Genomic DNA, 12,892 nt, shown 5'->3' with positions numbered 1-12,892 from the left:
CTCTGTGACCCCATCAACCGTAGGCCGCCAGTTTCCTATGTCCATGGAATACTCCAGGCAAGAATACTGAAGTGGGTTCAGTATATTTCAGTATACTGAAATACTGAAGCTATTCCCTTCTCCAGGGGATCTTCCCAACCCCTGCCTGCAATGGGGAATGAACCTGAGTCTACCTCATTGCAGGCAGATTCTTTACCATCTAAGCCACCTGCTGCTGCTGCTGCTGCTGCTGCTAAGTCGCTTCAGTCGCGTCCGACTCTGTGCGACCCCATAGACGGCAGCCCACCAGGCTCCGCCGTCTCTGGGATTCTCCTGGCAAGAACACTAGAGTGGGTTGCCATTTCCTTCTCCCCATATTTATTGTACTTTAAACTAAAGTTAATAAGTTTTAAAAACTCGTTAGTGAAATCTATATCTTTAAAATATGATGTATCCAATGAATTGTCTAATTTCTGCTTATATATACCTTCTATATAGCTAGATTTACTCTTGAATTATGCTCTTTCCCTACTGAATTCTCAGAAAATCTAAGTTCTTTTTTTTTCAGAGATGACTTGAAATTTTAGGAATTTGATTTCAATTGAGTCTATCTATGCAATTCAAAAATAGATAAAATATTTTCATGCACTCATAAATCCAAGAGAATAAAATCATGCTAGTCACGATTTTCCTTTTCAATACTTCTAGATCCTGGTAACATATTTAGAGGATAGTGCTATGTGAATTAACACTTCTCCAAATTATTTTAAGTCCCTCTGGTCCAATTATCCTTTCTCTATCTATATCTTTTTTTTTTTTTGGTGTATGTTATTCGGTGTATATTTAAACAGTCAGAAAACACAAGTACCAGTGAATCCAATAAAATCAAGATGTAACTCACATGGAGAAAGAGGAGGAATTTTTTTTTAAGAAATCTTTCTTAAGATAATAAAAATAATACTTGAAAGAAGAGAGAAACAGGGATTAGACTGCATTTCCTTTTAAAGTAAGATCTACTTGATTTGTAAAAATAATCTAATTGTAACTTCTTTTCATTCTCATTTTTAGAAAGAATAAAATTTGTACACACTTCCCTTTCTGATCCACATGTTTAAACAGAACTGCTCAGAATACCACTGGCTTTGAAAACAAATCAGATGTCTTGATGGTATATACAATGAATGTACATAGAAAAGCATCTGTCATATTTTTATCTAATTTTTATCATATTTTATTTTCTCTTATTCACAATGTGAAAATTGTTAATAGTGAAGTCGAGTTAATGGAACACAGTGAGAAAAGCAAAGTTGTTCATATTAATTTTTAAGAATTTTGAAGTATGGTCATGCTCAGATAGACTTGAAAGAATAGCAGAATTAAAACTGCCCCCATGATAATGAGCAGGCCAGAGCTTAAAACATGGAAATACCCATGATACATTTTAATGAAATGATTTATTCTTCATTGGTACTTCATTTTTCATTTATCTTTAAATGAATGTTTACTTTAAGAATATTCTCAATATGCAATGTTATAAAAATGAAAGCATGAGCACTTTGTAAGTGATTATATACATGGCCAAAGTTTAATTTGGCTCTCCATTCAAAAAAAGCAGTGTCGGTGGATATTTGGGCAATATCACTTAATTCATGGTTACTTTTCCCCAAGATTTATAAGCAAAGTGAAAAAATTCAGATGTAGGCTGTTGATACAAAATGAAATATACTAGACTGAAAAAAACCCTATATATTCTCAAAACCTAAGTAATACCATGCCAGAGCATAATCATGTATTCACTAACCATGTGGTGTCAAGTGCCCAAGGGATAGCTTCCTCCACATACCATAAGATGGTCAGGACCATAAAACGCTTTGTCCTGATGGTTGCTGTTGACAATGGAAACAATTTTTAAAAGCTACCCTCAAGATCACTCTGGTGATTTTCCAAATGATTAGGTTATGGTGAATGAATAGGGAGTTCTTATAAATAACTGATATGCCAAACTAGTTACAGGAATATAATAATTAAAGCCTGAGTTTAACTCGCCTCTTAACAAAACAGACATTTGGAAACTATTAACCAACAGGCTCTAAACTATAGTAAGATTATTTTTGTTCCTGTCTCTCAGAATTGAGAGTTCCATACACTCATTTTCATTAGAGGTACCTCTAACAGAATTTCACCTTTAATATAATTTCTGTGCCTGCTCACATTTTCTAAAAAAGAGAATGTCATTACAATTTGTAACAAACTCGTAAACCTGACCAAGTTGAAATTTAGGAACTGGAAATGACGATATACAACACAGTCCTGAAACTGTGTTTCCAGAATATTACTGGTCTGACAAATGTTAATAGCATGTACTTAAGACAATATCCTTAAATTGAATTTCAAATCAATTTGCTGGATAATATTCTTTAGCCACATGAGTAAATGCAAGCCCTGTTCCTCAATGTTTGTTGTTGTTAATTTAAGGAATATAACACTTTTGTAAAAGGTTAAGAAAAAGTCATAATTTCAAGGTTGGTAGATCTAAACATTTCAATATTAATTTCTTTGTTCTTCATAAATGCTATGAAACAAGAATAAAATGGTTAAATGTAATATTTTTCATTTATTTTCACCTTGTATTTAAGTGTCTTTGATAGTTTCCATCCTAGTTTGCAAGCCACCAAACCTAAATATTTCATCAGGAAATGAACTAGATTAAAGGTAAGCTAAAAACTGGCTTTTTCTTCTTTAAAAAATAAAAATTGTAAAATTAATTTGTTTGGAGGAGTAAAGCTTCTTAGAAATCAACCCAATGAAATCATGGTTCACTGTTTTCAACTAGTTCTATTCCAAACAAAGCATAAAAATAAAAAGCAAAAAAAAAAAAAAAAATCAAATTAACAATATTTTCTAGGCAAAAACAGATTACATAGTATTAGGCATTAGATTAGGCTACCATTACAAATGATTGATTAAACTTAAATAAAATTTGTAATAAATTATTCCATTTTTAAAATATGAATCACAGAACTCATAAATTCAAACTCCTAATAGGATATATGTAAAAATAAAGAAAATTAAAGTACAAATATACAATACTATTTTAATAGGCTGAATTTTGCAATAATCTGTTTTATATAAAGTACATTAAACTGAAAGCCACTACTTTATTTACCTATGAAAGCCATAAAATAGGTAAAATAACTATTCACATTTAAACCATTGGTTTCTCTGCATTTTAAATTCAAACTTCATGCAGTACTGAAGGACAGTAGATTATATTGGATTTAGTCAGACTTCTTTTTCATTTTTTCTAGTAAGTAGAATTTATAAGTAAAGATAGCCAACCCAATAAACCAGATTGAACAGGGCAAACGCTGTTGGGAAAAATATTCGAGAATAAGAATCAATTTTGGCAATGCGTATGTGTATCCTCCCTTCCCTCCAAGATCCTGTTCTGCAGTCTTCAAAGCAACAGAAGAAGCTGGCACAATCTTTGCCCTCCAAACACTGGTAGCCATAATCATCTTCTCCTTGTGGCAGAGAAAGGCTATTCATTGGAATCAGAGTAGATCCAGGATGGAGTCCAGAGGACATCTGAGTAAGATAATAAATGAGTGTTGAGAAAAAAAATAGCCTAAAAAAGATCAATTTGTCCCCTCAAGGCAAACTCTAAGAGTGATATGCAGTAAAAAAAAAAAAAATCATATTTTTCAAAAATCAAACAAATATTCAATCCTAACATCTTTTTTAGACTATAATTTACTTTGTAGCATATACCAATATTATTTTATGGTCCAAAGATTTTGAGGGAAAAATACACTAAAAAATGAAATATATTTTTATACCTTTAAAAAGGTGATCTACTAAATTATTATTGACCATGAATCTAATTCTAAAATGAGGATAAACTATATTTTCTATGATATTTTACAGTAAAATATTTATAATACTATAAACATCTGTTGGTTTGCTGTGGTTATATTCTATACTGTATTTTAGTCATAATGAAAACAAATAATAAAGATTCACAAGTTGGTATTGATTTTCTTATCACTTAATACCTGTATAGCATATGTTCAAATGTTAATCAGAGTGAAGGTGGTTAAAATACAAGATTGTTAGTATCTGATTTTGGTAAAGCAGAAAATTTTAAGAAGGTGTAAATGAATAAAAAATATTTGAGGTCTGGAGTTGTGGATAAGCACAAAGCATTGTGTTTGGGAGAAAGAACATGCAGGAGTTAAAAACTCAGCTTGGAAACAACTGATATTCAAAATTTTGCTCATTCTACCAAAATTTGTCTCATTCCAGTCTTCCCCATAGCTGGGGAAGAATTATATTAATGAATGCTTAAATTAAATGGCAAATAAATTATGAATGAAAATTGCCATTTTTAGTAACCCTTATTCTTTAGGACATCCACGTATTTCAGGGGTTATTTTAGATGTGAATCTCACAATATAGTATAATCAGTGGTTTTATTTTATAAACACTGAATATAATGCTGAGATTATCACAATTGTTTTATCCTGATTTTCAATTCTAATGAGAATGTTTATAAAAAATTTTTCATCCTAAATTCTGAAATAAATCTCAAAACTATGAAAATTAAACACTGTATGAGAAAGATTTAGAAAATCAAGCACAAAATGAGAATTTAAAAACATTTGGACTTATATTCAAACCCACTTTATTTCTAAAATAAACATAGAATCTGAACCAATAAACATTAAACATTCAGTAGATGCAAAAAAATAATCACATTTAATGATGTTTTAAAAAGATAAATCCATTACACAAGTTACACTATCCATATTAGAAAAAAACTGTGCAGCTCAAAGATAAACAATGCCCTAAAAACAAATAAATGTGTGACTGAACCTGTGCACACGCATCATGAACAACAGAGGCAATATATAATTATATGTTAATGATGATCTTCTGAGACTGTTACTTGGGTTTACTTGACTGGACTCCTAAATTTTAGTGGAGCACTAACTTATGTACAAAATTGAGATAAATTTGTATTAATTTTCTTATCACTTGATACTTAAATAGCATATGTTCCAATGTTAATAAGAGTGAAAGTGGGTAAAATATAAGATTGTTAGTATGCAATTTCAAGGCTATAAGACATAAAGCACATTCCCTTTATCACTCAGAACTGCCATAAATGGACACCGTGTGTTTGTTGGAAGATATCAATTTTGTATGAGAAGGATGATCAAACATAAAAGTGCACAAAAATGGAGGAAAACTGCAAATGTTTCACTTAAAATATGAACCAATCCCTGGTGGCCAAAATCATGGAGAACATCTATTGCAGAGACACTTCAGACTGATGGTTTTCTAGTTTCCTGCTATCTCCCTCAAAACACTACTAATCATAAATTGAAACTACACTTCATTGAATGATGAACGTGACTTGAAGTGAATTTTGTATGTGCTAAGAAAAATAACTAAAGAGTTGATACAATATCAGTAAAATAAAATATTTGTGATATACAGATTTGTAATCTGGATCCACTGAAATATGAATTGGAAAAGTATAAACATTATAAACTTTATTTATCTGAAATACAACTGCACAGCCTACCTTATAATTTCTCAAATAAAGATCCTGATGTCCACCCAAAATAACAAACATTGAGAATATAAAATAAACCTGTTTAAATAATATAAAGAAAACAACAATCGAATAGAATTTTCTTTTACTTCAAATGATGTAGTTTTGAGAATATACCATCTTTTTGTTATTTCAAAAAAATCATTAAGAATATAGCTGAACTTAACATTTTGAGGAATCAATCCCATTCTATTAAAGATACATATGCATCTGGTTATATACTAAATACTCTATTGCTTATAGTTTAATCATATAGTTTAATATACAAATCATATAGTTAATATACAAAATATACTTTAAGCACCAAGGCCAATACTTTCTATTTAGATCATATACTACTACCATTGATAATATTTAGTATTAGCAATTAGCAGACATTGCAGACATTATTAGGTCATGTTATTGATATTATGAAATATTGACTGGTATCACTATTATTAATTTTTCATCAAAAAGTTACATATGAGAATACTTAGTTAATTATCAGTCAAAATTTCAAATATTATGAAACTATATTAGTGTTAAAATAGATGTGAGGTAGATTTTCGTCAGAGTTGTCAATCTTGGTACTTCAAGAATATAGAAGTTAATGTAAATAATTATCAGAGGAAAGTGAAAAATAGAAAGTTAAAAAAATAAACAAATAAACCTAATTCTGAGGGTTGGGACCAAGGCTGATAAGCAGAGAACTTGTACATTTATACATTGTTTGATTTGTTCATTTGTTTCAACCATACACAAGTAAGCTTCTTACTGTATTTCAGATTTCACCAATATCAAATAACCAGTCCTGGGAGCTTTGCCAAATACCATTATAGGAAAGAAAGTTTATAATTGGTGAAACTGTGTATTGATACAGCTTTTCATTATTTTTGTGCTCTAAAAGGTAGAGGATTGCTTATTTATAAAGATATGATATGTATTAGCTGAAGAATGGGCTGTGGGTTGTGTACTCTGGACAAAACAAATACACACACACAAGAATACCTTTCACACTGTATTTCCACTCTTATATTCTAGTGACATTCTCAGTAATATATTACATCTTGAACTTGTGCAGTAGTCTGTATCTCCTTGCTTCTTTGGTAATTCAAAAGTATTCCATGCTACTTACAATTGTCTTTCAAAAATACAGAAATAAATATGCCATCTTTTTGAAAACATTCATAGCTTATCAGTGCTGACAGGGCAAAATCTAAATTTCTTAACATTGTGCTGGAGATTTCAACATCTTGGCAATAAACAACTTTTCTATCCTCAACTTGGCTTAATTTCTTTCCTAAGATTCCTATTTTTAAACCAGCATTGTCCAGAAGTTTCTACTAGTTACATGTGGCTATTAAGCACTTGAAATGTGACCACTGCTACTAAGATTTAAATTTTTGGTTGTTTTTAGTTAATTTAAATCAACCTAGCTAGTGGTTATTGCATTAGACAAAGAGCTTGAGAAACACACCAGTCTACTTTTTATTCTTATATGTAAACCTCAACCTGGATTACATGGTTCCTTCTCTCAAAGGTTCTTACTAATTTGTTTCCTGAAAACTGCAATTTATTCTTCAGAGAACTACTTCAATGATGTCATGCTCTCTTTGTAGTTTTCTCTATCAAATTCCCACTTGGAAGAATTAGTTTACATACACTTTGAATAAATTATTTACAGTGAAATGAGAGAAGCCCACCCACTGCACTGTCACTCACAATGGTATAGCTCTTTCTCAACACCATGTGCTTGTTAGTGTTTCACAAACTACATTACATAATGTCTCAAGATTCGTTTTGCGCATGAGACAGGCCACTTAGTTTGGACTCTGTGGTGGCTATCTCTATTTCAGTATGAACATCTTCAAATATGCTTAACATATCTGTCGTAGAAAATATTTTGCTACTGCAAAGGTATTTGAAACCAGTTATCTAACTTCTACTTCCTTACAGTGTCTTTGTTTACTTTCGATTTTTACATTGGACTGTTATTTGTACTGTATTTCTTATCTTCTGTTTATACTTCTAATTCATTTTTCCACAACTAGATTTACAGAGCCCTGAAAGCAGAGAACACATTCTGTCATTATTCTCTTTATAGTGTCTTGTCCATTCTTAGTCACTCAGTCGTGTCCAACTCTATGCAACTCCATGGATTGTAGCCCACAAGGCTTCTCTGTCCATGGAATTCTCCAGGCAAGAATACTGAAGTGGGTAACCAACCATTCCCTTATCCAGAGGATCTTCCTGACCCAGGGATCTAACTTGGGTTTCCTGCACAGCAGGGAGATTCTTACTTCAGAGCCACTAGGGAAGCCCATCTTGCCCACTGTTGGTGAAATAAACTTCAAACATTTAACATTTCCACCAACTGAGAGATTACAAATAAGAAAGTTCCATCCTCAAATGGGTATACCAGGCTCCTAAAATAGGTATAAAATAGTTTTCTGGTATTTTTATCATCAAAGGGCTGAATATTTGAGTTTTAAAATGAACAACTCTTTATTTGGATTATTACCATTGATTTTCTGAGATCTTTACCTCTTTCATAGGGGATCTTGATTCTATAATTCAATATATTTAGTATACTAGATTTAACTGAAAATGGATATTGATACAAACATACCTGAATCATATTCTCAATGAATAGAAATAAAATCCTATTAAAATATATTCAGTTCAGATGCTCAGTCGTGTCTGACTCTTTGTGACTCCAGGGACTCCAGCAGGCCAGGCTTCCCTACCGTCACCAACTCCTAGACATTGCTCAAACTCATGTTCATCCAGTCAGTGATGCCATCCAACCACCTCATCCTCTGTTGTCCCCTTCTCCTCCTGCCTCCAGTTTATCTCAGCATCAGGGTCTTTTCAAATGAGTCAGTTCTTCATACCAGGTGGCCAAAGTATTGGAGTTTCAGCTTCAACAACGTCCTTTCAATGAATATTCAAGACTGATTTACTCTAGGATTAACTGGTTGGATCTCTTTTCCATCCAAGGGACTCTCAAGAAGCTTCAACACAATAGTTCAGTTCAGTCGCTCAGTCATGTCTGACTCTTTGTGACCCCATGAACTGCAGCATGCCAGGCCTCCCTGTCCATCACCAACTCCCGGAGTTCACTCAAACTCACCTCCATTGGGTCGGTGATGTCATCCAGCCATCTCATCCTCTGTCATCTCCTTCTCCTCCTGCCCCCAATCCCTCCCAGCATCAGAGTCTTTTCTAATGAGTCAACTCTTCGCATGAGTGGCCAAAGTACTGGAGTTTAGTTTTAGCATCACTCCTTCCAAAGAACACCCAGGACTGATCTCGTTTAGAATGGACTGGTTGGATCTCCTTGCAGTCCAAGGGACTCTCAAGAGGCTTCTCCAACACCATAGTTCAAAAGCATCAATTCTTCAGCGCTCAGCTTTCTTCCCAGTCCAACTCTCACATCCATACATGACTACTGGAAAAACCATAGCCTTGACTAGACAGACCTTTGTTGGCAAAGTGATGTCTCTGCTTTTGAATATCCTATCTAGGTTGGTCATAACTTTCCTTCCAAGGAGTAAGCATCTTTTAATTTCATGGCTGCAATCACCATCTGCAGTGATTTTGGAGCCCAAAAAAATATACACAATCGTTACAAAGCATCAATTCTCTGGTGCTCAGCTTTCTTTATAGTCCAACTCTCCCATCCATACATGACTACTGCGGAAACCATAGCATTGACCTGGGTTCATGTACTGTTGAAGCTTGGCTTGGAAAATTTTGAGCATTAGTTTGCTAGCAAGTGAGATGAGCGCAATCATGCAATAGTTTGAACATTCTTTGGCATTGCCCTTCTTTGGGATTGGAATGAAAACTGACCTTTTCCAGTCTTGTGGCCACTGCTGAGTTTTCCAAACTTGCGGCATACTGAGTGCAGCACTTTCACAGCATCATCTTTTAGGATTTGAAATAGCTCAACTGGAATTCCATCACCTCCCATAGCTTTGTTCGTAGTGATGCTTCCCAAAGCCCATTTGACTTCACATTCTAGGATGTCTGGCTCTAGATGTGTGATCACACCATCATGGTTATCTGGGTCTTGAAGATCTTTTTTGTATAATTCTTCTGTGTATTCTTGTCACCTCTTCTTAATATCTTCTTCTTCTGTTAGGTACATGCCATTTCTGTCCTTTATTGAGCCCATCTTTGCATGAATGTTCCCTTGGTATCTCTAATTTTCTTGAAGGGATCTCTAGTCTTTCCCATTCTATTGTTTTTCTCTATTTCTTTGCATTGATCATTAAGAAAGGCTTTCTAATCTCTCCTTGCTATTCTCTGGGACTCTGCATTCAAATGGGTATATCTTTCCTTTTCTCCTTTTCCTTTAGTGTCTCTTCTTTTCTCAGCTATAGTAATAAAGACCCCGTCAAAATGGAACTGACATTCACAATAAAAGATAAAGAAGAAAGAAATAAAGAAATACAGACATAAGAAAATGGTAGAAGGATGAAAAGAAGGATGAAAAGATAGAAGGAAGGAAGGTGGAGGATGGAGTAAAAGAAACAGAGAAGAGGTCCATTGTATAATATCACATGGAGAATAAGGTAGAAAGTATTTTTATTAACTTATACTTTTCTTAGAGAGATCATTGAAGCTAAAAATCTATTGTGTTCAAGTATCATCTCTTTCTCCTGGAGGAGGGCATGGCAACCCACTCCAGTATTCTTGCCTGGAGAGTCCATGGACAGAGGAGCCTGGATGGCTACAGTCCATAGGGTTGCAAAGAGTTGGACACAACTGAAGCAACTTAGTACTTACGCATGCATCATCTCTTCCTAAGTAAAATAAATTGAACTTTTCAGGGATTCTCAGCTAAGCAGTCAAAGAGATCTCAAGAATGGCCTTGAGTATCACTGAAATAGACACGTTGACCTTTCAATGACTCTAGGCAAGATCTTTGGTCCTGGCCCATTGCCATAAATAATTTGGCGAAGGAAAGGAAATGCTTGGTTTTAAACTATTCACAATTTGGGGCCTATAAAATAAAGTAGAGTGTTGGCAGAACAGAGACATAGAGAATGAGAAAGGAAGATAAACTCACAAACTATTGAAACAGGTATAAAGGCAATGTGCTGCAAGATTTCTGGGTCTAGGCTTGCCTTTGATTCTCCTGGCTGGAACAGAAGAAAAACACAGATTCCACAAAGCCCTTAAATAGAACATTTTGAGACAACAGCAAACAGAGCTATCTATTCTTCATAAAAGTGTGTTCTGATTTACCTGATTAGCGAGACCATATGGTTGAACACTGAACTAGGCAGGGAGTCAGCTTTGATTAGTGATCCAGTTTTTCACTTAAAGTGTCATTTAGTATTGAAAGAGCTAATGAAGCATGTAACTGAACAGAAAGAAGATACTATAGAATTTTATTTTAGATAGCTCTAAATATATTTCTTCTCTAGGTAGTCAATTACATGTTTAACTTTTTGATATTTATAATTTAATGCTTTTAAGCACTCATTTATTTTTTATTCCCTACTTTTTCAGCTTTAGTATTTAGCTTCTAGGGCTTGGTAATATATTGTAAATATTCAACATATAGATAATTTTTTTTCTTAAATAACTGTTCTAGAACAATACCTAGAACCTGGGTGTCCTTGATAAATATTTGATGAATGAACAATTATATGAACATCATAATTTTAAAGCTTGCACTCCAGTGTTTCAGCTTCCTGAGTGAGGCATCTGGTAAGGTGATTGAGAGCACATGACCTGGAGTCAAACTGATTATCTGTAGTCCTACAATAGCCTTAAACTATATTAGTATCTATATCACATATTCTTAGAATGAAATTCTAGAATCCTTGTGAGACTGTACATTGTTATCCTATAGTGTCAATTATTTTTATTTTAAACATTTTCATTTACAATGTTCAGAAATAAAATTGTCAAGGTAGTAATTGAGCATAGCTGTGGATGAGTAAATGATGAAATGGAAAATCCAGAGAGGATTCTTGGCTTGGATTAAAGGAAGAAAGTAGAAAACCTATGTTTTTCTTTACTTAAAAAAATAGCAAATGGGTATTAAACTTGAAGTCATTGCCTCCTGATGCTTTGTCCATTCAGAGCCCATAGTTAATCTTATTAATAAGCTAAAATGACATCAGTTTGAGAGAATCACAGGCTAATTTTACCACGTAAATTCTGAAACATGTACCACCAACAATGTGTTCTTCTTCCTTGGAATATTGTGGAAATTTGGAAGCAAATACATAAGGCTCTGGTCCTTGGAGTACAACATAATATAATTTTAAAGCGTGGCAAAATTATATAAACAAACTGATGAAAAATGAGGGACAGGAGAAAAAGCATTATATCCTAGAACTTACAAATTTAGCACATAACCTGAAAAATCCCATGCTTTGTTATGTATCTGCTATGGTAGGCTTGGGCTTCCCAGGTATTGCTAGTGGTAAAGAACGCATCCACTAAAGCATGAGACACAAGAGACCCGGGTTCAATCCCTGGGTCAGGAAGATACCCTGGAGGAAGATTCCCCAGTCCAGTATTCTTGCCTGGAGAATCCTATGGACAGAGGAGCCTGGCTGGCTACAGTCCATACGGTGCAAAGGGGCAGTGTCTGAAGCAACTTAGCACACAAGCATGCATGGTAAGTTTACAAGCTTGCCACTCATGCATAACTGTTTTATATACTTTTCAAGTATATTGCTATTATGGAACAAATCTGCTTGGAGAACATTTAGTGAAATTAGCAATGAAGTGTCTTATTTTTCAGAATCTTTTAAGAACAGACAACATAAAGGAAGGGTTACAAGCTTGACCTCTGGCACCAAAAAAGACCTGGGTTTGAGTCTTGGATTCTTCACTTTCTAAGGCTGTCTTTGTGCAAAGTATTTATTAGGTGCCTATGAGCATAAATGAAATCATGCATATAAAATAGAGGAGTTCCTGGCACACTCAGTAAAAGTATTACTTTAAGGTTGTTATAATGCCATTATAAAAAGAAATTATAGTTAGTCATCCAATACTTAATTATTTTAGAGTCAGTAGAATTAATTCTAATTAACAAACTTGATGTTTTATAAGTTAAGGTAGACATATGCTTACGAAGGGGGAGTGAGAGAGTACAACTGTATCTGTACAAAAGCCAAACAGATATCTTTTCTCTGACATAGAAAGCTGTGTTTTTCAAACACAGTTGAATACCAACATTAAAGAGGGATATTAATCTCTAAAAATTAGGTTTGTGGGACAACCATATTAGAAATTAAAGTCCTATCACAAAAATAGATTCAAAGAGAGAGCTTAAATAAGGAG

At 33.7% G+C, this 12,892-nt stretch overlaps 1 protein-coding gene across 1 annotated transcript in view; it reads right to left on the bottom strand.

Annotated features, from left to right (window-relative positions):
• Positions 1 to 1,208: 1,208 nt before the first annotated feature.
• The window catches only part of GABRG1 (gamma-aminobutyric acid type A receptor subunit gamma1), a 90,512-nt gene continuing 78,828 nt past the window's right edge, over positions 1,209 to 12,892 (bottom strand). The window contains exon 9 of the mRNA XM_086407694.1: positions 1,209 to 3,567. Coding sequence (XP_086263820.1) covers positions 3,298 to 3,567 — 270 coding nt within the window. The 3' untranslated portion in view covers positions 1,209 to 3,297. The remainder of the gene's footprint in view (positions 3,568 to 12,892) is intronic.

This window comes from Bos grunniens, chromosome 6 (genome assembly GCF_055505025.1).
Source record: "Bos grunniens cultivar Pamir isolate PY7600 chromosome 6, Bosgru_T2T1.0, whole genome shotgun sequence".
Lineage (NCBI taxonomy): Eukaryota > Metazoa > Chordata > Mammalia > Artiodactyla > Bovidae > Bos > Bos grunniens.
Note: the sequence above shows the minus strand (reverse complement) of the source record. Positions and strands in the feature narration are given on the sequence as shown.